The sequence below is a fragment of the Lepidochelys olivacea genome, assembly GCF_965140295.1.
Source record: "Lepidochelys olivacea isolate rLepOli2 genome assembly, chromosome: 13".
Taxonomy (NCBI): Eukaryota; Metazoa; Chordata; order Testudines; family Cheloniidae; genus Lepidochelys; species Lepidochelys olivacea.
Genome location: NC_140423.1, coordinates 20390558 through 20416980, shown reverse-complemented (window position 1 = coordinate 20416980; position 26423 = coordinate 20390558). Strand labels below are relative to the sequence as shown.

The window sequence follows — 26423 nt, the reverse complement described above, 5'->3', positions numbered from 1 at the left end:
CTGGTAGAGAGGTGGGAGCTGGGAGTAGATGCCATAGAGCCAGCTTTATGCCATGCCAGAATTCCCTTCTGTTAGGGGACCCCAACTACCAGGGAAGGGAACTGAGGACTTGGCCTGTTATGTTTTGAGTTCACCAGTACAGGGAGCTGCCATGAGTTCAAGCCTAGAATCACTTTGGGTGCTAGGATGTTGCAGATTACTGACCGGACAGGAAATACAGTAAAGGCTGCAGACAGAGGGATCAAATAGACACACTCACACACAGGGGTTTCCTATTAGGGTTGCTGATAGAAGAGCTCCTGGCTCAGTGTTAATCACACAGATATTTTTCTTATCCCACGCTCTATAGTTTGAGTATATGCTTGAATAGTGAAATGTATTTTTTTTTAAAAAAAGTCAAGTTTTTGGAGGACAATGTGGATGCTCCATCATTTAAAGGTCTCAGAACATAATATGGTCACCAATCCAATGAAGCCCTGGTTGTCGTATCTGTGCAGATGAAGAACCAAGGTGTGAAGTTTCTGCAATGAGATGTCCCAACTGGCCATCTGTGCAGGCAGCTAGGGTAGTGCACACGGGCACACAGCTGCTAAGTGATTCAAAGGGATCAAATGTGCATGTGTGAAAATCTGGGCCTAAAACCCCTGCCAACAACCCCTGCCGATTTTCATTCAGCTGTAAGGATGGCAGCTCTCAGCAACATGGCAGCATAGGAGCAGCTGCTCAGAGGGAAGAGTTAGACGATGAGAAACAGCTGTTTAGTCCTTTCAAATCCACTGCAGGAAGGACAACAGTGCATTGTAAACTGGTTCCAAGAGAGACATTGAGCGATGAAAGGCAGCTAGACTGAGATTATTCATCAGAGTCTTCCAGTATGAAGAAATCAACATCGCTGTGATCCAAGCCTCACTCATTCTCTCAGTGAGAAGTGATCACTGAGGAATTACCCTTCTGCTCTGGGAGTCTACCAGCTCCTACTACACAATAAAAGAAGGGGTTTCCCTTCTCTCCTTAAATATTCCAGTAACAAAATGTATTTAAATGTGAAAACTGTGTTAACTGAAAGAATTATGCAAATTAAAAAGCATGTAAAGTAATTTTATATCTATGCATGGAATGCAAACTGTATATTTTATTAAAGATCTAAGTGACCCACTCTGCAGCCTGGTTCTCTTTCTGGGGCAGCTCAGAGCTTTAATGTTATGCAAAATTAAATTGGCTTGTTTGGGCTGGGACCGTTAGGTTGGCTGAAACTTCAATAGCTGGGGGCAAACTTCCTATTTCCAGAATGACGTGATGGATACAGCAAACCAGCATATTCATGGCAATGCCCTGTTGTGTACCACGTGGTACACGGGTCTGATTCCTGATTTGCAGAGAGAGAGTCATAGAAGGGGGGTGCCCATGACAAGCTCCTTTAAAAGCAGCCTTGGACATTTGTGAGTATTTACAAGGGAATGTCAGTGAGCTGGAACAGAGTGAGGTGTCTGTTGCTGACAGCTAAATAGCTTGGAGAATCTGGGCCCTAGTCCTGACTGGGTTAATTCATCTTTTTCTTTTCTTTTTTTTGTCCTTCTTGTCTTCTTGCTATGCCCCCTCTCTACACAGACACACCATACACCCCAAGCTGTTTGGGCTAAACACGTCTAGTTCCATAGCATGGATACCTGTAAAGTGGAGTTAAAACATCCTGAGAGCTCTCCTAGGGCAACTGAATTAACTGTAAAAAGAAAAGGAGACTTAGAGACTAACAAATTTATTTGAGCATAAGCTTTCGTGAGCTTATGCTCAAATAAATTTGTTAGTCTCTAAAGTGCCACAAATCCTCCTGTTCTTTTTGCAAATACAGACTAACACGGCTGCTACTCTGAAACCTGAAGTAACTGTGTCTCTCCCACTGCCTTTCCCCTAGAAGGCAGGCTAAGGGACCTTACACATTGCTGAGATACTTGGATTTTACCTCCTGGTAAATTTAGGATCAGCCACCCCACCAGTAATTTACACTTAGTTCATTAAACTGTCTGTGTCGTATCTGCAGGGTGTGAAATCATGGACTAGTAGTTCCAAAGCCTTGTGAATAGGAGTGAAAGTGTGCCAGGCACCTGGGTGTGAGACATGCATGGAAAGGATCCTTAACATTAAAAACTAATGTTGCATTTCCTAGGTATAAAGCAAGCCCCATTTGAACTCTGGCTCCCTCATCCCATGAAAAGGCTGTTCTGACTTCACAGGCCTATCAGATGCTGTTCGAAACAAAGAAGCAATTTGCCGGGTTGTGTTTTAAGAGGCTGTGCACTCCTGGGGCTCTGTAAACTATCAGGAATGGAAGGCTTTAAACTGAGTGGTGGCTTCCCCCTTCTCCATCTGGTAAATGTGGTTCCAGAAGGCTGCAGCTGAGTGTAGCTGTTTCTCTTAGTAACCTGCCCTGCTTTAAAATCAACCTTTAACCTAAGTCTGGTGGGAACCTTCTAAAAATAGAAAGGGCTAAATTTAAAAACAGACATTGTTGTCATAACCTCTGTTTCAGCTACTTAAACATAAGAACATCCATACTGGGTCCATCTAGCCCAGTAGCCTGTCTTCCAGCAGTGGCCAATGCCAGGTGCCCCAGAGGGAATGAACAGAACAGGTAATTATCAAGTGATCCATCCCCAGTCGCCCATTCCCAGCTTCTGACAAACAGAGGTGAGGGACACCATCCCGCCCATACTGGCTAATAACCATTGATGGACCTATCCTCCATGAATTTATCTAGATCTTTTTTGAACCCTGTTATAATCTTGGCCTTCACAACATCCTCTGGCAAGGAGTTCCACAGGTTGATTGTGCATTGTGTGGAAAAAAAATTACTTCCGTTTGTTTGGGTTTTTTGTTTTTTAAACCTGCTGCCTATTTATTTCATTTGGTGACCCCTAGTTCTTGTGTTATGAGAGAGTAAATAACACTTTATTTACTTTCTCCACACCAGTCATGATTTTATAGACCTCTATCATATTCCCCCTTAGTAGTCTTTTTTTCCCAAGCTGAAAAGTCCAGTCTTATTAATCTCTCCTCATATGGCAGCCGTTCCATACCCCTAATAATTTTTGTTGCCCTTTTCTGAACTTTTCCAATTCCAATATTTTTTAATTTTTTTTTTTTTAGATGGGTGACCACATCTGCACACAGTATTCAAGATGTGGGCATACCATGGATTTATATAGATAAGACAGAAAATATATTGCCTCTTTTCCTTTCTTAATGATTCCTAACATTCTGTTAACATTTTTGACCACCGCTGCACATTGAGTGGATGTTTTCAGAAAACTATCCACAATGACTCCAAGATCTTTCTTGAGGGGTAACAGTTAATTTAGTCCCCATCCTTTTATATGTATAGTTGGGATTATGTTTTCCAATGTGCATTACTTTGCATTTATCAACATTAGCAACCTCTTTAAAGGCATCTTTGCAGTAAAAGACTAGTGGGTTTTATAGAAGCCAGTGGCTCTCAACCTTTACAGACTACAGTATCCCTTTCAGGAGTCTGATTTGTCTTTCTTGCATGCCTCAAGTTTCACTTTTCTTAAACTACTTGCTTACAAAATCAGACTTAAACATACAAAAGTGTCACAGCCTACTATTACTGACGAATGGCTGACTTTCTCCTTTTTACTGTATAATTATAAAATCAACTAGAATATAAATATTTTACTTACATTTCACTTTATAGTTTATAGAGCAGTACAAAACAAGTCATTGCCTGTAGGAAATTTTAGTTTGTACTGACTGTTCTAGGGCTTTTTATGGAGCCTGTTGTAAAACTATGCAAATATCTAGATGAGTTGATGTACCCCCCAGAAGATCTCTGAATACCCTCAGGGTTGTGTGTACCCCTGGCTGAGAACCACTGCTCTGTTCCCAACTATTTCTCTCTGCGATGTGCTTATGTGTGAAGCTAGCAGATTAACCACTAATGGCATAGCTACAATTTAGCAGCAAGGAGGCAAGAGCTCTCAGGCCCTCTGTATTCAGACCAATTAAGGAACTGGTCCCCCTGCTCCTGAACCGTACCAACATAAAGGAAAAACTGTTGTTCCTTTGAGCCATGTGCCAGTCAGGCTAAGGTTTGCCTGATGTCCACGGCAGGAAAAATACCTGCTGCCTTTCTTGCACCTCTTACTGACCTAGGGAGAATCACAAGATGATAGGAAACGGCGAAAATAACACACATTGACATTCTCCTGCAGTACGTAGGCTTGTGAGAAGGCCTTGGATTTTTGGTGATAATAGTTAAACAGAGGAAGGATTATCCAGTGAGAGGAAGGAGATCCCACTGGTTAGAGCTAGCCTGCAATTTGTTGTACCTGAACCCAGGTCTGCCAGCCGTCCTGTGAGACCTTGGGCAAGCCACTTAGGCCCAGATCCATAAAGAGACGTAGGCACTAAAGTCCCAGTCTTGACTCCACTGTGATCCAAACTTCTGTCAAACCCCGTGAGTCTCTCCACTCACTCAGCACCTATGTCTTCAGTGGAAAAGTTCCCTTGGTGCCTTTGTTTCGGCCATTGGGCGCGTGCACTGCTGCCTCCCTCCAGGCAGCCAGATGCCCATCTCCCACCTAAGCCCCAGAGCAATCCACAAATGGGGGGAGACAGGTGTTCAGCCACCTAAGTTTCCTGTGAGTAGGCATCCTCTGAGCGCACCTGTTGTAGCTGTTCCCGTTCAAAACCTGGCCTGAACAGGCAGTGCTGCTGCCCACCGTACGTGCGGCATTTAGTTCAGGGGTTAGAGCTCTCTCCTGGGTTCAGTTCCTTTCCTCCTTCTAGGGGAACTAACCCTGGGTCTCCACATCCCAGGTGAGGGCTGCAACTATTGGGTGGAAAGTTATATATCCTCTTCCTTCTCTAGCCACTTGGAGTAGCACAAAGCAGGCACCTGACTCATTCCCAGAAGAAGCACCTGCCTGCAGCCTGGACTTGCATGCCTATTTCTGAGAGAAGGGTGGGGCTTAGGCCACCTGCTCACAGTGGCCTCTCCCCTTGGTTCATTTTGGTGGCTCTCCAGCTAGCATGCTGGTTTTTGTGGATAGCATTGTAAGGCACCTCTTTCCCTGGGCACTGTACAGCCTGGCTGTGTCTCAGGCATTGTGCATTGCAGCGGTGTTCCTGGGACTTTTTTTTCCCCGGGCAATTATGAATTGAGCACCGTGATTCTCAGCCTTGCAATGCTGAGTTCTCTTTGTGGATCTGGGCCTAAGCCTCTCTGTGATGTTCCCAGTCTGTCATGGGGATGGCAGCACTGCCTACCTGACAGGGTGTTACAAGGGTAAATACAGCTGAGTCTGAGATGCTCAGACATTGCAGTGCTGCGGGCAGCGATGTAAGTACCTCAGAGAGACCGAAGGAAACAGCAGTCATAGATCTTGGACTCTTCAACAGATAGCTAGATAAGGCATTATGTCTGCCACTTGACAGTGAGGTGGCTGACTAACCCAGCTGAGCTATAGGTAAGTGTAGCATTAACCAGTAACTTCCCAGCCAGCAGCACCCAGGACCTAAGGGTGAAGGGGATTCTGTAGGGTGCCCAGGATAACGTAGAACACCCTGACAGTCACTCACCTTTACAAGCAAGGTGCTTTGCTCTGCACTCCCTGCACCTTATGCTCCGCATCACCTCGGCCCCTGTCACAAAAGTGAAACCAAATGAAAATCTCTGTGGGCATCTACTACTTTTTGCCTATTGAAAACAGACTCCTGGCAGGCTCCCGGAATTACAATACAGACCTGACCCGAAGTTCAGTGAATGCTTTTGCTATATTCTTCCTCTAGAGGGGCGATGAGAACACCAACTCTCTAACTATCTAGGGGACAGAAAAGCATCTAGATTGAGATACTCGTATCTTACTTCTGGACTTCTTTGCTTCCCCTCAGCTCATTAGATATTAAACCCAGCTGATGTGGGGGTCCTTGCGGATAATGAAATGCGGAGTAACTTAAACTTGTACTAGAGATCAAGTAGCTAATACACTGCTGCCTTATTTGAAATATGTCTCCTAGGGCTCCAAACTTTGGCCGCCTGGGGGTTCCTCCTGCAACCTGTACTCAGACAGGCAATTCTATGGACGTCAACAGCATTGCTCACGGGAGGCAGGGGCGCAGGATCGGTCGCACAATGGAGCAGAAGGGCAGCCACCTTCTTTTCTATGAAGGTGTAGCTCATGAAAAATCCCAGGTGCCAGACAGTCTGCTGGGTGCATGTTGAGCCTTGCTGGCATGGAGGCTCCAGGGCCTGGCTCGCATCACCATATCAAAGCCAAGCTGTGTAACGCCCAGGCTGTGGTCACCCCTGCTTTTAACAATAGTCAGAAAACCCTGTGTGGTCCATCTTGCTCATAGGTCTGGAAGTGCCTCCCCCCAGATAAACTGATAGTCTGGAATAATGACCAAGCACTGAGATAGTGCTGTATACCCTCAGAGAACTGCACAAGCATCAAATAGTTACACCATACAATGACCTGTGAGGGTTAACTATTAGCAGCCCCACTTTGTAATTGTGATATAACAATCCACCAGGAATACCCTCCTTTTGTGTCGGTCTCCTACTCATGCTCTACAGCACACGCTTGCCCTCTTTTATAGTAACTTTTCCCCAGCATACCTTTTTGCTGCTGGCGTTGTACAGTTGGCAGAATCAATCAGCTGTATCTCTGAAGTAGCCCTTGCTGCTTTCCAAAAACCAAAACCCACACTCTTCTCCTAGGAGACTCTCTGCATTGATATTGACTCTTTGTCCTTAATGTTGCAGGCAGACAGCTCAAATGACAAACTCAGAAGAGCTGGAGTGGTTCCTGGTACTCTGACTTCTACAGGACTTGGAAACCACCTTTCTGGCTTCTAAAGCACCTGTCCCCAGGGAAGGAATTGCAATGTATAGGGAGGGAAGTGTAGGCCTCTACTGTTTAAAGAGTTATCAAGCTGTCTTTTTAGCTAGAATTGACCAAAAGATTAGCAAGAAACTGGGATTTAATTTTCACCTACTTTACAGCTAGAAAAAAATTATATATAAAAACACCTTGTTTAAATTCTAGCCCACTGTGCTCTATGAAATGACAGTGCTACCCTATCTTTACCAGAGTTTCAAATGGAAAACCTGTCTGAACCCTAGTGCTAGAGCAAAACCAATAACACCTGGGGCAAATTCTGCAGCCCTCAATTGAGCAAAACCACCATTGTCTTCAAAGGGCACTTTGCTCAGTTGAGAACCACAGAATGAGATTGAAGGATGAGGATGATTTGAGCCTCTCCAGCTCTTTGTGAGGATGCAAAGAGTTGTATTACTAAGTAATTATATCAGGATTGGAAGCCTATTGGGAAACCCTAATGGCTAGCATACGAGCTAAAATGTGCGATGCTAGAGTTTGTCAGAGCTAGAAAGAAGTCAGAGCATGAAGGCTGGACTGTGTGACTCAATCACTTATTTTTTTGATTATAGCCCATTGTGTTACCCATTGTGTTGCTTTCATGCTTCACTGCATGAATCCAAGTGCAAAAAAGGGCTGCAAGCATAATTTGTAAGAACAGTACCAGACTCGCTCGCTTTCATGGGGCCCCTTAAGTAAACATTGTCATGATGGTGCCGTCTTCATAATCTTGCTAATCAAATTCCCTAATCACTTTTCATAAGACTGATTGTATTTTCATGTGGTACAGTAGGTAAATCAATTAAACACTTTATCAAGTTGTTACTACAAAAGCTGCTCTCCAGGCTGAGGAAAAAATGATTGATTGATTGATATTGATTGATTTGCCTTGAGATGATGATGAAAAGGTAATCTGATAAGTGTTTTCTTCTAGCTAAAGGTTATAAAACTAAGATTAAAAGGAGAGTTAATTTAATTACCTTTTATCACTATTACCTACCTCAAAAGCTGAAAAACTATGAGTCAGGCCCCACAAAAACTCATGAGATTAAAAACAAGCAAATCTCACACATTTGGGGTTATTTGCTTTCTGGTTTTTGAGCCTTTAAATTGTTGCAGGTGGGTGACAGCATCAGACTTTTCTCTACAGCAATGAGGGCTAGAAACTCCTTTTTTAATATGAAAGCTGAGATTCTCTTAGTCATGTCTCTCCAAGTGCTGGGGTTTTAAGCAAAACATCAGATCTCTCCAGCCTCCTAATAAAATTATGAATTAGCGACACTAATATAGAAAATTCTGCTAAAGGAAAATATTTTTGCAGTTTATTTGCTTTATGCATTTGATAGCATTCCGTGTGTAGTCTGTCAGATTTCTCTTGTTTTTGTGTGCCTTTCACACAGCAAGGGGGGAGTGTGAACATAAAATAAATAGGAAAATTTTACTGTAAAACCACAACAGATGGTAGGGAGGACACGGGTGGGTGAAGTGGTCTTTACAGCTTGTTTTTGCAAGGTGCATATAAAGGAATATCCTAGCGCTTCTGGTAGAGATCATGCAGATAAACAAATAGCTCTTTGCAGATGAGTGTGTTCTGTAGCTGAGTTCTCTGCATGCACAATGCATGGAAGAGTCCATTTTATACCATTGTCCCTAGCTCAGGGCTCCTTAATTTTCCCAGAGTTGTATCTCCGTTTCTGAACTAGCTGTTCATAGAATATCAAGGTTGGAAGGGACCTCAGGAGATCATCTAGTCCAACCCCCTGCTCAAAGCAGGACCAGTCCCCAATGTTTGCCCCAGATCCCTAAATGGCCCCCTTGAGGACTGAACTCACAACCCTGGGTTTAGCAGGCCAATGCTCAGTGGTGGTGTGCTGGAGACTGCTGAAATCCATGCCTATAACACTGGGATTTTTTTTGGTTTCTATTGCTGTGCAATACATAAGATTGCATGAGAATATAAATATTTCTTTGAGAAACAGCAATCTTCAGGCAGGGTCTCCAAGAGAACATCTTTGGATGCAGTGGAAAAATGTTCAGTTCTCCCACGGTTCATTTGCTGTTTGCGTATTTTCCCAGTATTTCTGCAGTCTTACACAATTCCATGGTATAGATATGAAATCAGTCTGTTGCCTGTGTTTTATTTCCAGTGGGGGCCTTCTGGAGTCCAATAGCAATCAGTCGAGAAACAATGTTATACTTTACATTTTGCATTTATTGCGATATAGTTGTCATACAAATATTCACTCATTTTTCTAGTGTTAAGGGAGTCCTCCCATGTGCATGGTTGCATGTGTCCAGTTCTATATCCATGACATGAGTAATGGCATTTTAAGCATCGGTAACAAATTTAATTAAAATCACTCTAAAAATTTTTGACTAAATTTCAAGTTCTCCCTTTAACTATCTCTTTGAGGTTGTTGGATAGACCATAGGTTTAAGCTACTCAGGAAGCTGGCTAGGAAGAATTTTGAACTATTGTGTGTAAACATTCAACAGAGAGAAAAAAGTATGACGACAATAATACAAACAAGGGAGCAGACAGAGCAGGATACTGCGTTCCAACAAACATGCATGCAACCAAATCATGAGTCCATCAAGATGTTAGACAGCTCCAAATCCCAGAACTGGAAGGGACCTAGAGAGGTCATCTAGTCCAGTCCCCTACACTCATGGCAGGACTAATTATCTAGACAATTCCTGCCAGGTATTTTTCTGCTCTTAAAAATCTCCAATGATGGAGATTCCACAACCTTCCAAAGCAACTTATTCCAGTACTCAACCACCGTGACAGTTACGAAGTTTTTTCCTAATGTCCAACCTAAACCGCCCTTGCTGCAATTTAAGCCCATTGCTTCTTGTCCTACCCTTAGGTTAAGAAAAACAAATTTTCTTCCTCCTCCTTGTAACAACCTTTTACTTATTAATAAAAGGGAAACTTGGTAAGTCTTTGGCATATTTGTAGCAGGATCATTCCTATATCCTGTGAATGGTAGCTAAGTGACTGCAGCGGTTTAGCATAGATCATTCTTATAGTTCAACTTTTTTAATGGTCAGGACATCCCCCATTTTAACAAACCACTTATTAAAAGGAAGGAGGCTTGGGATGCCATTCAGCTGCATTGACCAACCAAGTAGCTGGCAAAGGATGCTGCAATAAAGGACGGTGTTGGGCTGCAAACACCATCCTAGCCACTATGGATGTAGAAGCCCTCTACACCAACATTCCACACAAAGATGGACAACAAGCCATCAGGAACAGTCACTGCAAACCTGCTGGCTGAACTTTGTGACTTTGTCCTCACCCATAACTATGTCACATTTGGGGACAATGTATACCTTCAAATCAGCGGCACTGCTATGGGTACCCACATGGCCGCACAGTATGCCAACATTTTTATGGCAGACTTAGAACAACGCTTCCTCAGCTCTCGTCCCCTAATGCCCCTACTCTACTTGCACTACATTGATGACATCTTCATCATCTGGACCCATGGAAAAGAAGCCCTTGAGGAATTCCACCATGATTTCAACAATTTCCATCCCACCATCAACCTCAGCCTGGACCAGTCCACACAAGAGATCCACTTCCTGGACACTACGGTGCTAATAAGCTATGGTCACATAAACACCACCCTATACCGGAAACCTACTGACTGCTATTCCTACCTACATGCCTCCAGCTTTCAGCCAGACCACACCACACAATCCATTGTCTACAGCCAAGCTCTACGATACAACCACATTTGCTCCAACCCCTCAGACAGAGACAAACACCTACAAGATCTCCATCAAGCATTCTTACAACTACACTACCCACCTGCTGAAGTAAAGAAACAGATTGACAGAGCCAGAAGAGTATCCAGAAGTCACCTACTACAGAACAGGCCCAACAAAGTAAATAACAGAACGCCACTAGCCATCACCTTCAGCCCCCAACTAAAACCTCTCCAACACATCATCAAGGATCCACCACCTATCCTGAAGGTTTCAGAGTAACAGCCGTGTTAGTCTGTATTCGCAAAAAGAAAAGGAGTACTTGTGGCACCTTAGACTAACCAATTTATTAGAGCATAAGCTTTCGTGAGCTACAGCTCACTTCCTCAGATGCATATCGTGGAAACTGCAGCAGGCTTTATATATACACAGAGAATATGAAACAATACCTACTCCCACCCCACTGTCCTACTGGTAATAGCTTATCTAAAGTGATCATCAGGTGGGCCATTTCCAGCACAAATCCAGACGTCAAGAATTATAACATTCATAAACCAGTCGGAGAACACTTCAATCTCTCTGGTCACGCAATCACAGACATGAAGGTCGCTATCTTAAAACAAAAAAACTTCAAATCCAGACTCCAGCGAGAAACTGCTGAATTGGAATTCATTTGCAAATTGGATACTATTAATTTAGGCTTAAATAGAGACTGGGAGTGGCTAAGTCATTATGCAAGGTAGCCTGTTTCCTCTTGTTTTTTCCTACCCCCCCCCCAGATGTTCTGGTTTAACTTGGATTTAAACTTGAAGAGTGGTCAGTTTGGATGAGCTATTACCAGCAGGAGAGTGAGTTTGTGTGTGTATGGGGGTGGGGGGGATGTGAGAACCTGGATTTGTGCAGGAAATAGCCCAACTTGATTGTCATGCACATTGTGTAAAGAGTTGTCACTTTGGATGGGCTATCACCAGCAGGAGAGTGAATTTGTGGGGGGGGGGTGGAGGGTGAGAAAACCTGGATTTGTGCTGGAAATGGCCCACCTGATGATCACTTTAGATAAGCTATTACCAGCAGGACAGTGGGGTGGGAGTAGGTATTGTTTCATATTCTCTGTGTATATATAAAGTCTGCTGCAGTTTCCACGATATGCATCTGAGGAAGTGAGCTGTAGCTCACGAAAGCTTATGCTCTAATAAATTGGTTAGTCTCTAAGGTGCCACAAGTACTCCTTTTCTATCCTGAAGGATGACTCATCACTCTCACAGATCTTGGGAGACAGGCCAATCCTCGCTTACAGACAGCCCCCCAACCTGAAGCAAATACTCACCAGCAACCACACAACAAAGACACTAACCCAGAAACCTTAGAGACTAAATTGGTTAGTCTCTAAGGTGCCACAAGTACTCCTTTTCTTTTTGCGAATACAGACTAACACGGCTGTTACTCTGTAACCCAGGAACCTATCCTTGCAACAAAGCCCATTGCCAACTGTGTCCACATATCTATTCAGGGGACACCGTCATAGGGCCTAATCACATCGGGGACACTATCAGGGCCTCATTCACCTGCACATCTACCAACATGATATATGCCATCATGTGCCAGCAATGCCCCTCTGCTGTGTACATTGGCCAAACTGGACAGTCTCTGTGCAAAAGAATAAATGGACACAAATCAGACGTCAAGAATTATAACATTCAAAAACCAGTCGGAGAACACTTCAATCTCTCTGGTCACTTGATTAGACCTAAAAGTGGCAATTCTTCAACAAAAAAACTTCAAAAACAGACTCCAATGAGAGACTGCTGAATTGGAATTAATTTGCAAACTGGACACCATTAAATTAGGCTTGAATAAAAACTGGGAGTGGATGTGTCATTACACAAAGTAAAACTACTTCCCCATGCTTATTTCCCCCCATTCTGTTCCTCACACATTCTTGTCAACAGCTGGAAATGGCCCACCTTGATTATTACTACAAAAGGTCCACCCCCAACCCCGCTCTCCTGCTGGTAATAGCTCACCTTACCTGATCACTTTTGTTACAGTGTGTATGCATTCGATGAAGTGATCTGTTGCTCCCGAAAGCTTATGCTCAAATAAATTGGTTAGTCTCTAAGGTGTCACAAGTCTTCCTTTTCTTCATGCAGCTCTAGCATACTTATTTTAGGGGGAGAGTGGTGAAGTGGCATGCGCTGGGAGTGCAGAGGGAGCCAAATTCTATTCATATTTTAAACAAAAACTGGCTGTCTGCTGGGACTTTAGCCACTTAACAGGGATTTAAATCAATTTGTGCTTAGAAGTAGCTGACTGGCATTTTGGGAGACTGAGGATATTTCTGCTGATCATGCTTTTTGTGTTTGTTCATCAGAGCAGAGGCAGGTTTTGTTCTCCTTCTGGCACAAAAATAGCTGGATCCAAGAGCAAGATGGAAGAGTTATCAAACATTGTTTCTATAGCCTGATTCTAGCCTTCATCCCTTGCGCTCTTGTTTACCAGCACAAAGGGAGAATATAGGCCACTGGAGGGATGGCTGGGAATAGGAGCATCCTGTGGCCCTTTCCTCTTGTGGCACCCGATAAAATGCTGAACTACCCAGGTCAGTATTTGAACCAGGAGACCTGGGCTCTCCTCCCTTCACAGAGCTCATGTGTAAGACTTCCCAGCTCACTATTAGAATGTGACCCTAGAAACTTATCAAAAGGTTAAAGGAGATGAGGGTTTCCTGTTAGGGCAACATTAATAGTTCTGGGAGTTTACATTTAATTTATACCTCCTTCAAGTCTCTCTAACCTGCTGGTTGTGCTATTTGTTTTAGATGCACAGAAGGAGGGGAGAGAGGGCCCTCCTGCCCGTGTTATAACTACCAATCTTGCCAGATATTTCCCATTTACATGGGACAAAGCTCAGGGGCATATGGTCTAAGTACCAGCTCCTGGCTCATGAAGCTGCTTCTGCATTCTTGAACCTTTGCTAGCTATATACTTTGCAAAAATAGCTATGGATGGCAGTGTGAATGATGCTCCTAGATTAATCCTATGCTCGTGAACTAGTCAGTATTTGAGACAACAGTTCGAAGGTGATGTGCAACTTCTGCTGTAGCATGGACAACTCCTATCTTCATTCTGCCCTTCCAAAATGTGCCAGTAACCTGTGTTCTGAATAGGCCCATGCTATACCCCATCTTCAGGCATTAGGCATTTTGCTGTAATACCTACAGTGTCCCCCACTCTTTAATTCAGGAATTGTGTTTAAATGCTCTGGCCTAATTTAACTTCTTCCAGCATGGCTAACCAAAGATGATGACTCTGCAGCCAGCATCAATTCAATTTCTTCTGCTTCACTTTGTCATCCTTCTCTATTAGAGATTTTTCCAGCTGCAGCAGCAGTTCAAGGAAATGGTGTATAATACAGAGTGCACTGGAAGAGAAGGACAGCACAGTTTCTTTAATTTACTGCTAACTCAAATTTCAAGCTCTCAGGAATTATGAGTTAGCTCCCATGTTTTTAAATGACCCAATGGTCAGATACACCCCTCAACCCCTAAACAATTATTTCATTCTGCTCTACAGAGCTAGAGGAACCATTAGGTTAATGTGTAGGTTATAAATTCTGTATATCTAACATGTCCATCTTCCATCCCCAGAAACTGTAAAACTAAACTAACGAGGGCAGACCTAGGTCTTCTGCAGGGGACAAAGTATAAAGCTGGATAAAGAAACTCTTCCCTTGCTCACCAATGCCTTATGGCCCAGAACCACAAAAGAACAAGCACAGGGATGCTGAGCATGGCCATACTTAGGCTTTGAGGATTCCATTGATTTACAAAGCCCAAAAGCTGCATTTGTGTCTAGGTGCCCTGTTCTCCCCCTACCCCCTCTTCATTGGAGAGCAGTGTCTGAGAAACCCAACATACTCAGCAGGGAGCTGCCTAAACTAACCAGTGGGAGATGCTAATGAGGTGTATCCTGAACCCTGCCCCCCTCAAGGAGTTAAGCATCTAAGTCTAGGCTGGAGGGAGGCACCTAGCTCTGCTTGCAAACCATAGCCATGAATCCTTCTCCTGGAGTCAGGCAGTTTAGACATCTAAGGCATTTGAGGCACCGGTGGTCCCCATCCTGCTTCCTTTATAACTTTAATTTAGGGGCTAAGGCATTCCCCTGCTTCTTCCATAGCCTAGGTGAGTGCTCATCTTCACCTGGTTTGAGGATCACGCTGGAGCTACAGTGTGAGAGAAGTGCCCAGATGACTTGGAGGAGGCAGTAGTTTGTATGCCCAGAGGCAGAAACTCAGGTGCCTATGGAACTTGTACAGCAAAAACGCAGGTGGAGAGTGTTTAGGTGCCAGATGAGCCAGGGTTTTGTAGCACTGAAAATCTCAGCTTCAAGCACTTAAGTCCCCAACGTAACATGTCCACTTTCCCTTTTCACCCTTGGAGAGTGAAGTCCTAGGCACAGAGCAGGTACAGCAAGCAGCTGAGGCAGTGTAAGATACCCCTCAGAGGGAATGAGTTCTGTCTCCATATGCACTTGACTGCTGTAGAGACTAACAAAAGGTGCTAACTGATTTCTGTGGAAAATGTCCAATAGAAACTGGACTCAACTTCTAGGTCATTGAAGAGTCATCCCCTGGTTAATTTATGGGCCCACTGCTGAACAGGAATAGACTGGAACCAGTTCTCTCATGGCAACGGGTTCCACATCTTGTTACCAATTTCTGAACCAACCTATCCTCAAGAAAAATGCTCTGAAAGATCTGAGGATCTTTCAGTGTTTCTGGTGCTGACTCAAGCAAGCAAATACTGTACTATTAAGAATTTTTTAAATTCCACATAAAGTCAAGGCATTATGACTTTCAGTTAGGGCAGTTTATTTGTCATTTTGAACAACTAAGGCAAGATATTTGAGCAAGATTATTCAAACAAAATCTCCTGTATCAAACTCAAAGGAAATGCAATAAGTCACTATTTCATACATATACAAACTAATGACAATACTAATATATACAAACAGTCAGATCTTACAAAATAGCATTTCAAGTCAGCACTTTATGCCGGTATCACTAATTTGTTACAAAAAGTTAAAGCTACAAATTTCACATTATTAAGTCTCACGTAACTGACAGCATCAGCATCTTTGCAGGTTGGAAAGTGAAGATGACAGTTTGTCCAAAACACTTTTCAGCAATGAATATGGACCCATAAAGCATGTGAATATAATTTCACAATGAAATGAACATATTGCTTAAAAATGTTGCCTGAATTGCCTTTCCTCAGGATATAAGCCTCAGTTGTCACAGGTTGGAGGAATTTAAGGAGTGAGCATATATGAGGCTCCTGCAGGGGATCTGAAACAGGAAATGTTTTCTCTAGTTAAAATGACCAATTCCTGAAGGTGAAAAAATTCCCATATTTGTTCAAACTCCAAGAGTAGCAAATCTAGTTGTAAGCCTCAACTCTTATGGGGATTAAAGGCAGATTTAAGAGAAAATTAAACCATTGGACCACTTACTTTCACATATTTGGGTTATTTTACTGGGATTTTTTCATCAGCAACCATTTCAGTGAAAGTTATTTCACTAACACGTCTTTAGTCATAAGCACTAATTATAGCAATCAAGTTATGTACTCAGTAAAGTGAAAACTGAAGTCAAGCACCCAACTTTGGTGTTTTAAGTAAAACATGGGCTTCTCAATGTCTTCCTGTTGATGAAAGAAGTTTGGTCTATCAGTGGTAAATATAGTACAAAGGAAACCATTCCTAACAGAATGGTCTACTTGACATGTAAGCAATGCACATAGCTTGCTACCAAGTCACTCATATTGTACATGTGCATCATGCCAGAGGCAAAATGTATATGTACTAGAAGTAACTAAGCCATGAGCCAGTATTTAAAATGAAAAAATTGCATCTTGTCACTGGAAGCTTCATTTAACCAAGGGAATGTAATGAACATTAGCCCTATAAAAACCCAACCCACATTTCAGCATCTTTAATAAATATTTTTGAGTGAGCAAACACACACATTGGATGAATTTTTAATAAGTACTGCAGATGGTGTGTGTATGTCCAGCATTATTAGTGTGCTGTATTGTCAACACAGGCACTTACTAGCCTGCATGGTTCATTTAAATTGCCAGATTCTTATTGCTAAGAGATTGTCATCTAACACAAACAGAGGTTTAAATTATTTAGCTTGTGCTGTGAAAGTGATTAACTCAGTTTACTTGATTTCTTTCAAGATCTTCATCCTAGAAACTTTTGCAATATTAGAGGCTATCAAAAATCATAACTTCCCAACAGCTTGTTAATGTGGGTATGCATGAAATGTACTGTTCCCAGCTCATGCCAGAAGCCATTGCCTACGCCTCTTTCCTTCCAGAGTCTGCCTGACTAGGCTGCTGAGCTCTTGGAGTCAGTTATATTAGCTCTGTCTATTTGCAGCTGAAGAATAAACTGAAGATATTAAAAGCCAGATCCTCAGGGGTGTAAACTGGCATGACTCCTATGCCAACTGAGCTCACTGATTTACAGCAGCTGAGGGTACAATCCCAAGAAACAAGGTGTAAAACTATAATGCTTCCACCAGCTATGACTGGAACCCTTCTTGTTACTAGAAGCGTTTGATTTCAGGAAACTGATATTTAATTGTGTGTGTCGTACCAAGGTCTGGTTCAGAAGGATGACTTGAAAAGTAGGCCCTCCGTCAGAGAGAAAATACTTGAAATACTCGCTCTTTACAAACATTTCATTTTATGTGGAATAACTAGATACAACTACAAGTGGATCCTAAAATTAAATCCAACATTAGCTTTGCTCTACCACTGCCAAAGCACAGCACACCCACTGTGAAGTCTCTGCGTCTATGACTGGAGATACCTGGATTACGTTTTCTGTTTTGCTCTTCATCATGTCAGTGTAAGTTATTAAACCATTTTAAGGTAACCTGACTCACACTGATGGTAAGTGTACAATCTGGTGATTTTCCACAACTCGTTAATACCATGAAAAAGGCAGACTTTTCCATAGTTATCCCAGATAGAAAACACACTGTTTACCAGTATCCAGAAAAACTGGAGGAGAGATTGATCGTAGCCATATTAAATGCAGAACAGGTTAAGTTGGAACTTCAGTCACCCAGCTCCTCTGGCATCAATATATTGTTGTTTAAACTTTTGGGTAACCTAACTTTATTTTCAGCTTAGCTTTTCTGCCATACTTGACCTCTAAGTAAAACATTATGCAATTTTTCATCTAGAGATGGAGGCTTGAAATTGTAAAGCCCTGTAAATCACCATAATTAGTGAAATGTTTAAATCCTCTCCTTCATGGAGCAAAAAATATCTGATTTCCCAAGTGAGTGTTCACACAGAACTTTTTAGCTCTCTAATGCTAGTAGGAACTAAATGAAGATATTTCCCAGGATGCAGGTGAAGGGACATTTGCTGCATTTTACATTGGAACTCTGCTTGGTTTAAGTGAGAGACTTTTAAACTGCAGAATAGCATTTGATGGAAATAGAGCTACATGCTTAATCTACCACTATTAATTTATACAGTTCTCACAAGACAAAACTACGGACTCAAAAAACATTTGCTTAAAGCGCACCGGGTAAGGCATGGGGCTTATTACAGGCTTTTCAAAAGTAAGATTTGTTCCTTTCCAAAGGTGGGAATAGTTTCTGCATCTTCTTGTCTACTCTTTTCAGTGACCTCTTCAATTTGCTAACACTTTCCATGGTACCTTAACAGTAATAAGATCGTTAAAATGTTTGAAACTGAGCCCGTACAAAAAAAAAAGAAAGATGCAGCTTTTAACCACCACAGTACATATTAAAAGGGAAGAAAATAGACTACTGAAAGTTACGTCAAGAAAATGAACCAACGTTAGTCTTATTTGTATCTGTTCCCCTGATTTAAAACAAGTTTAATCTAAAAACAGTAACATAACTCCTCTGAAATAATACACTTTCTATTTTAAATATATCCAACATTAAAACATACCATTATCCATCCATCAGGATGTCCCACTTAATGGCATTCCTGAGTTCAGAAAGGTGCTATGGAAAAATAAGTGAGCAGAAGTTTTGCTCCCTACTTTGCTTACACATTTCAGTAGAAATCAATCTGTGTAGTAGTCATAAAAGCAAGGTTCTGATTGTTTCAGAGGGTGGACATTTATTCTACCAGTGGCGCTTTCAAAAGTTCTGCTGCCGACGTTTCTTGGCTTCGATGGCATCAAGGATTGGCTGCCGTTTAGACTGATACTTCTGGCGGATCTCTTCAATTTCCTGTTCCATCATGGGATCGAGGGCAGAGAGTCTCCTCTGAAGTTCCTCTACGCCCCAGCTCTTTAACTAGCAGAGAGGAAACAGAATGCATACCAACATCAGAGCCTGTGCAAATACTGGACAGAAAAGATCAACATTTCTGCAGGGAATTCTGCTCTGACAGATTATAAACATTCACACAGCATCCGAACAGTAGGCAGAAAAATGGTTCTGAACTAACCAAGGAAAAAGCAAGAAGGGGTAATTGAGAAACAAAAGGACAAGTAAGTGACATGCTTGTAAAATGTATGTGTGTCAAATATGGGTTACTATAGCCCTTTCGATTTACATAATCCGGAAGCAAGCACCCTTTTCTCTTCAAAACCAGGATTACTGCCAATCATCCCCATGCACGTTCCAAAATTAAGCTGCTTCTTAAAGCAAGAGAGTGGGATCAAATACACATCACAACAGGTGGGCCAATTCCCAGGAAAGCAAAGAGTCAGTGCCTAGGCTTCAAGCTATTATAAAACCCTTAAAAAGGAACCTCTCATTATGTGTATGTGGCAAGAATTCCCACTCACTGTCTAGCTACAAGGAATTAAGAACCAGAGAGGAGTGTAGAAAATGTAAATTATAACCAGCTAGGAATAGCTTGCTGTGAGACCCAAAAAGCCAGAAGTCCCAGAGGTCAAACTTACTGATACCCTACGATGTCCAAAATATATCTTTCATCCCAAATCGCGAAGTAAAAATAGTACATTCATCTTTCTTATGAATCAAGTCAGATTCCAAGGCCAGGAGGGACCATTGTGATAATCTTGTCTGGTCTTCTGTATAACACAGGCCATAGAACTTCCCCATGATAATTCCTAGAGCAGAGCTTTTAGAAAAACATCCAGTCTTGATTTAAAAATTGCCAGTAATGGAGAAGCCACCACAACCCTTGGTAAATTGTTCCAATGGTTAATTACTATCATTGTTAAAAAGGTATGCCCTAGTTCCAGTCTGAATTAATCTAGCTTCCGCTTCCAGTCATTGGATTGTGTTATACCATTGTCTGCTAGATTCTAGAGCCCATTATTAAATGTTTGTTCCCCATGTAGGTACTTAGACTAATCAAATCATCCTTTAACTTTCTCTTTGTTAAGCTAAATAGACTGAGCTCCTCGAGTCTATGGCTATAGGGTGTGGTTTTATCATAATTCTTGTGGCTCTTCTCTGAACTCTCTCCAATTTATCAAACATCCTTCTTGAACTGTGGGCACCAGAACTGGACAGCGTATTCCAGCACTTGTGCCAATTACAGAAGTAAAATACCCTCTCTTCTCCTATTCGAGGTTCCCGTTTATGCATCCAAGGACTGCATAGGCCCTTTTGAAAACAGAGTCACATTGGGAGCTCATGTTCAACTGATTATCCCCATATACATCTTTTTCAAAGTCACAGGATGGAGGACTCCATCCTGAGAAGCAGTATGGTCTACATTCTTTATTCCTAGATGTACACATATAGCTGTGTTAAGACACATTGTTTGCTTGGCCCCTTACAAGAGATCTAGATAATCTGTATCAATGACCTGTTTGCTTCCTTATTTACCACTAGGGTTGCCATCTTTGTAATGGCTAGTAACTGGACCCCCAAGGCCCTGCCCCACCTCTCCCCCCACAAGGCCTTGCTTCCTTCTCTGCCTCTTCCCCACTTCAGTCATTCGCTCCTCAACCTGTGCCAAGATCATCTCCACCTGTCCTAGCTGGGCTCCCTCTGCTTCGGGGCTGGGACAGGAGCTGCTGCAGCCTGACAAGGAGCTTGTGTTCAGATAGGAGGCAACCTCAGCTGAGCAGGGGCTGGTGAGAGTTAATGACCCAGCACCTTCCCCTACTCCGCGGTAACCAGGCTTTTGGTGTCCAGTCAGTATATCTGACCGGAGACTGCCAGGTCCCCTTTTTGACCAGACTTTACACTAAAAAACCAGGCACCTGGCAACCCTACATGGCACCTGGACACCGAAGCCAAAAACCAGACTGTCCGGGTAAAATCCAGCTGGGTGGCATCCCTATTTATTACTCCTACAATTTTTGTCATCTGTAAACTTTCTCAGTGATGATTTTACTAGTGGAATGGAAAGTTATCGGATATACATCTCGCTATATCTGAATAATGTGTCTTGTTCCTCTAGTGTAGCATCTCATGTATTTGATAAGCCCTGAAAGATGTGAAATGAAAAAGTATGTATGGACCATGTGTCCACTGGATTTAGAGGACCAAAGGGATGTTTTTCTTTGTAAAATGATAGGAATTGTATAGCATAAGAAGGGAAAAGATAAGCACCTAACCAGGGTTTAAACTTTGAAATATTAGAAGAAATTTCATAAAATGGGGAACTTCCCATTGGTTTGGGCTAATATTGAAATACAATCCATGAAGCAAATCAAACAAAAACCCTCCGTCCAAGAGAAGCATTGAAGAAATTTGTTGTACACTGCCGCCATCTACTGGATACTAGCAGAAGCAAGAGAGAAACTTAGACCTGCAACTTGAGTGCCCAGGTGACCAGTGCCCAATAGAAAGTGAGAACGGTACTCCTCCAAGAACCTGGAAACAGGGTATATAAACTTCATGCCAACGCATGGACTGCAAAGTTTGCTGAAACTCCACAGCCAGCCTCTCCCTTCCTCCAGGGTTACAGGATGAAGCAGAGTTAAATGGATCCACAAGCAAGCTTCAGAATTCAGACAAGACTTGGACCTGCCTTATGAACAGCTCTCCCCTCCTCCAAGATTACACAGGGCTAAGAAGTGGTGAGAGTTTGTTTCAGAACGTAAAGAACAGAATAATTCTGTATAAATAACTGAAAGTTGTCTTGAGTCCACATTGTTGAGTGAGACCTCAAGTAACCATATTTTGGTTTTTAAGTAAGTAATGTTATGTGCATGTTCCCCTTTGTAAGGCCAAACAAACTAGCCAAAAAGTGACGTAAGAAATAACTTTAAGCAATTACTTTTGATATTGTAAGTTTGTCCCTTTCACATCAAAGCATTCAACTATCGGGGATCACACTCTTAAACGTTTATCTGAAGACTAGTACATGCTTTTAATCCTTGGAGTACTGGAAACATGAAAAATGTATTTGAGGTACTAAAGAATTGAAAACTGATTATGGTAACTGAATATAAAAAAAAAGTACTATGGCACCTTCGAGACTAAAATTTATTTGGGCATAAGCTTTCGTGGGCTAAAACCCACTTCATCAGATGCATGCAGTGGAAAATACAGTACGAAGATCCATTTTTTCATGTGTGTGTGTATGTGTGTTGCCATACCAACTGCAACAAGACCAATTAAGGTGGGCTATTATCAGCAGGAGAAAAAAAAACCTTTTGTAGTGATAATCAGAATGGCCCATTTCAAACAGTTGACAAGAAGGTGTGAGTAACAGTAGGGGTGAAAAAAACCTAGCATGGGGAAATAGTTTTTACTTTGTGTAATGACCCATCTACTCCCAGGCTTTATTCAAGCCTAAATTAATGGTGTCCAGTTTGCAAATTAACTCCAATTCTGCTGTTTTCCAATGAGAAACTTAGGCTTGAATAAAGCCTGGGAGTGAATTGGGTCATTACACAAAGTAAAAACTATTTCCCCATGCTAATTTTTTTCTCCCCTACTGTTACTCACACCTTCTTGTCAACTGTTTGAAATGGGCCATTCTGATTATCACTACAAAAGGTTTTTTTTTCTCCTGCTGATAATAGCCCACCTTAATTGGTCTCGTTGCAGTTGGTATGGCAACACCCATTTTTTCATGGTGTGTGTGTGTGTGTGTGTAGATCTTCCTACTGTATTTTCCACTGCATGCATCTGATGAAGTGAGTTTTAGCCCACGAAAGCTTATGCCCAAATAAATTTGTTAGTCTCTCAGGTGCCACAAGTATTCCTCGGGTTTTTTTTGCTGATACAGACTAACACGGCTACCACTATGAATGCAATAAGAAATCTTGGTGATTTCTTTTGTTCCTTTTGCATTGTTCCTTGGTATAGCTGCTGTGCCCCAACACTGGTCTAACGTGTTGCAAACTGTTCATAAGTTACACACAAACTTGTATTTATTATTTAAATCTGTTAAACAAATGGTTTTGGTGGTCATTTCAGCCTGCGGATTACTCAGAAAATACTTACCAACTCCCATCTCCCCAAAACAGTCACACACTTGTGTGCAATTACTTCTATAAATATTTGCACAACTCTGGACAATATTTTCTGCAGAACTTCTTGCAGGAAAGCATGGGAAGGACAAATAAAATATGCAATAGAATTTGTGGTTTTATGTGAACAAAATATATTTTTAGAGGTTAACTAACATTTTAATTATTTCTCTTTACTTCTGTTAAATGCAAATGGCACTCCTCTAAATGTTTAATTTTTAATTATGCAGCTATAGTGGTTGTTTAGTCATTTACCAACCAATACCACACAGTTAACACAATTATTTCCTATTAAATAATAATTTGCCTTATACTTCTAATGACAATTGCTGTAATTTCAGAGTCCTCAATGTACTAAAATGTTAAGAGAAATCCAGCTAGTTAATTAAGTGCTCAGCAAATTAGTTACTCCTTTCCTAGACTTTTCTTAGACTGTAGAGTGATAATTCTTGGAAGTCACAAGGTTATTTGTTAGTAGATCCAGCATGACTCAGTTTTTGGAATTTCATTAGTGTTTTTATGCAAGATAAGACATTTCCCACCAGCAACTACTTTAAGATAATTATTAATACATACATTATAACAATCCTAGCACAAGAAAGCTTTTTAGCAAGGATACAGAGTGATTTTGCCTATCTAGTATAAAAATTGTTCACTAGAAAGACGAGGTGTTCGCCATCAGATATATATACTTTAAACACGTTAATACAACTTTATTAGACAGCAGTCTAGAGCTGATGTATGGCACCTGTTATCTTTTCGTACTGATTTAACAATCTGTTTTAGAGAAGATAACTATTCAATATTCTCCCCCTTAGAAATCTGGGGAATATAACATAGTCAAGTAAAGTCAGACAAGAGGAAAACATTAATTCAATGCCGAATATGTAGATTAAATGGCTACATCATCTTAAACCTTGAAATGGCTATCATTCCCCACAGAACAGCCAGCATTAATACGACAAAACTAAAGTTTTAGAAATGACATGACACCTCATGCTTCAGAGTTTATGCCAAACTAACTACTAGATATTAGGAGGTTTCCCTGGGGAGAGTATTCTCTCTCTGCCTATTGCAGGGTTTCTTGCACCTTCTTTGAAGCAGCTGATGCTGGCCACTGCCTGAGACAGGATGCTGAAACAGGTGGACCACAGGAGTTGATTCAGAATGGCACTTTTTATGTTCCCAACATCACAGTACATGTGAAGTCTCAGACCTCATCTTCAAGGCTCTTACTGACACAGGCCAGGGACACTTAAGTAACCTCAATCTGGAATGAAGACCACAATTGTCAACTATGCCCAAAGCAACTATCTACTGCAAGCCTAATACTTGTTTGTGCTGGAGCCATTCTGGGACCAGAACTCTCACTTTCAGAAACCAAGATCACACCTCACCAGCCTCCGTCCAAGTGCAGGGTGTGCTTTTGACTTGGCTTTCACAAATAAAAGCACATAGCACTTCATAACAAAATAAAATCCATAGACTATTTCTCCCCTTGGTGAGAGGAGAGACATGGAGAAGGTACCATATACAGCACATATTGCTTAATGCATCTCTGAAAGATGCTCAGACACCATGCTGATGGGTAGGGTACAAGAACCTGAAAAGAGGTGAAAAATTGGAACAGCAAAGGTGTTGTGGATCAATGTTGAGAGACGCATTGGTGGAGTGGTGGGAAGGAAACAAAAATCACACCTACCCAAAGCTAGGGCTATGAGTCCTTCACTTTAATCTATAATAAAATTATATGGGGTTATCAATATAAGCCACATATCTTTGCTGAAACCCTATGTAGTTAGTTTTCAGAGTAGCAGCCATGTTAGTCTGTATTCACAAAAAGAAAAGGAGTACTTGTGGCACCTTAGAGACTAACAAATTTATTTGAGCATAAGCTTTCGTGAGCTACAGCTCACTTCATCGAATGCATCCGATGAAGTGAGCTGTAGCTCACGAAAGCTTATGCTCAAATAAATTTGTTAGTCTCTAAGGTGCCACAAGTACTGTTTTCTTTATGCAGTTAGTGTAAACCCTTTTCATATGTCAGTAATCACAATTGTAATTGTAATGGATTTCAAATCCACTACAATCTGAATCCACTAATCTGAAAGGTCATTTTATTAAGGTTGTTCCCTACCCACACTGTGTATCACTACCAAAATAAACTCCTCTTTTGCCTAAAAAATGTCATGGCCCCCATTCTGTTTGGGTAATTGGGGCCCCAATACAAACCATACAGACCATTATTTTCTACAATCTATTACATTTTTACCTTACACATATCTGTCGTGGAGCAGTGTCACAAACTTCAGTATCCCATGAATTTATGCTGACTGGAATTTATTTTTTTTAGGAAAAAATGCCAGAAGCAAAATGATAGGAAAGAAAGGAAAAATTGTCTCATGCTGCACAGATATTTGGGGGTAGAGGTAGTCTCGTCCAGTCCCCTGTGCTGAGGCAGACCACATATATATTGACCATCCATGACAGGTGTTTGTCTAACCTGCTCTTAAAAACCCTCAACAACAGGGATTCTACAGCTTCCTTTGGAAGCCTATTCTAGTACTTCACTATCCTTATAGTTAGAAAAACTTTCTAATTTCTAACTTAAATCTCCCTTGCTGCAGACTAAGCTGATTGCTTCTTGTCCTACCTTCACTGGACATGGAGAACAATTGATCACTGTCTTTTTTTATTCTATGCATCCGATGAAGTGGGCTGTAGCCCACAAAAGCTTATGCTCAAATAAATTTGTTAGTCTCTAAGGTGCCACAAGTCCTCCTGTTCTTTTTGCGGATACAGACTAATACGGCTGCTACTCTGAAACATTTTTTATAACAACCCTTAAAATATTTGAAGGCTTATCAGGTCCCCCCTCAGTCTTCTTTTCTCAAGATTAAACATGTCCTAGGTTTTTTAGGTTTTTTTTTTAAACCTTTATTCATAGGCCAGGTTTTATAAACCTTTTATCATTTTTGGTGCTCTCCTCTGTACTCTCTCCAGTTTGTCCACAATCTTTCCTAAAAGTGTGGTGCCCAGAACTGGACACAGTGCTCCAGCTGAGGCCTCACCAGCACTGAGCAGAGCGGAACAATTACCTTACATATGACACTCTTATTAATACACAGCAGAATTATATTAGGCTTTCTCACAATTGCATCACATTGTTGGCTCATATTCAATTTGTGAGCCACTATAACTCCAGATATATTTCAGCAGTACTACTACCTATCTAATTAATCCCCATTTTGAATGGTGCATTTGATTTTTCCCTTCTTATGTATAGTACTTTACACTTGTCTTTAGTGAATTACATCTTGTTGATTTCAGATCAATTCTC

At 41.6% G+C, this 26423-nt stretch overlaps 2 protein-coding genes across 2 annotated transcripts in view; both read right to left on the bottom strand.

Annotated features, from left to right (window-relative positions):
• Positions 1–12735, bottom strand: part of RBPJL (recombination signal binding protein for immunoglobulin kappa J region like) — a 205148-nt gene extending 192413 nt beyond the window's left edge. Inside the window, exon 1 of the mRNA XM_084645489.1 lies at positions 12643–12735. Coding sequence (XP_084501615.1) covers positions 12643–12672 — 30 coding nt within the window. The 5' untranslated portion in view covers positions 12673–12735. The remainder of the gene's footprint in view (positions 1–12642) is intronic.
• A 2772-nt stretch (positions 12736–15507) lies between these two features.
• Positions 15508–26423, bottom strand: part of STK4 (serine/threonine kinase 4) — a 77018-nt gene continuing 66102 nt past the window's right edge. Inside the window, exon 11 of the mRNA XM_084645552.1 lies at positions 15508–18968. Coding sequence (XP_084501678.1) covers positions 18810–18968 — 159 coding nt within the window. The 3' untranslated portion in view covers positions 15508–18809. The remainder of the gene's footprint in view (positions 18969–26423) is intronic.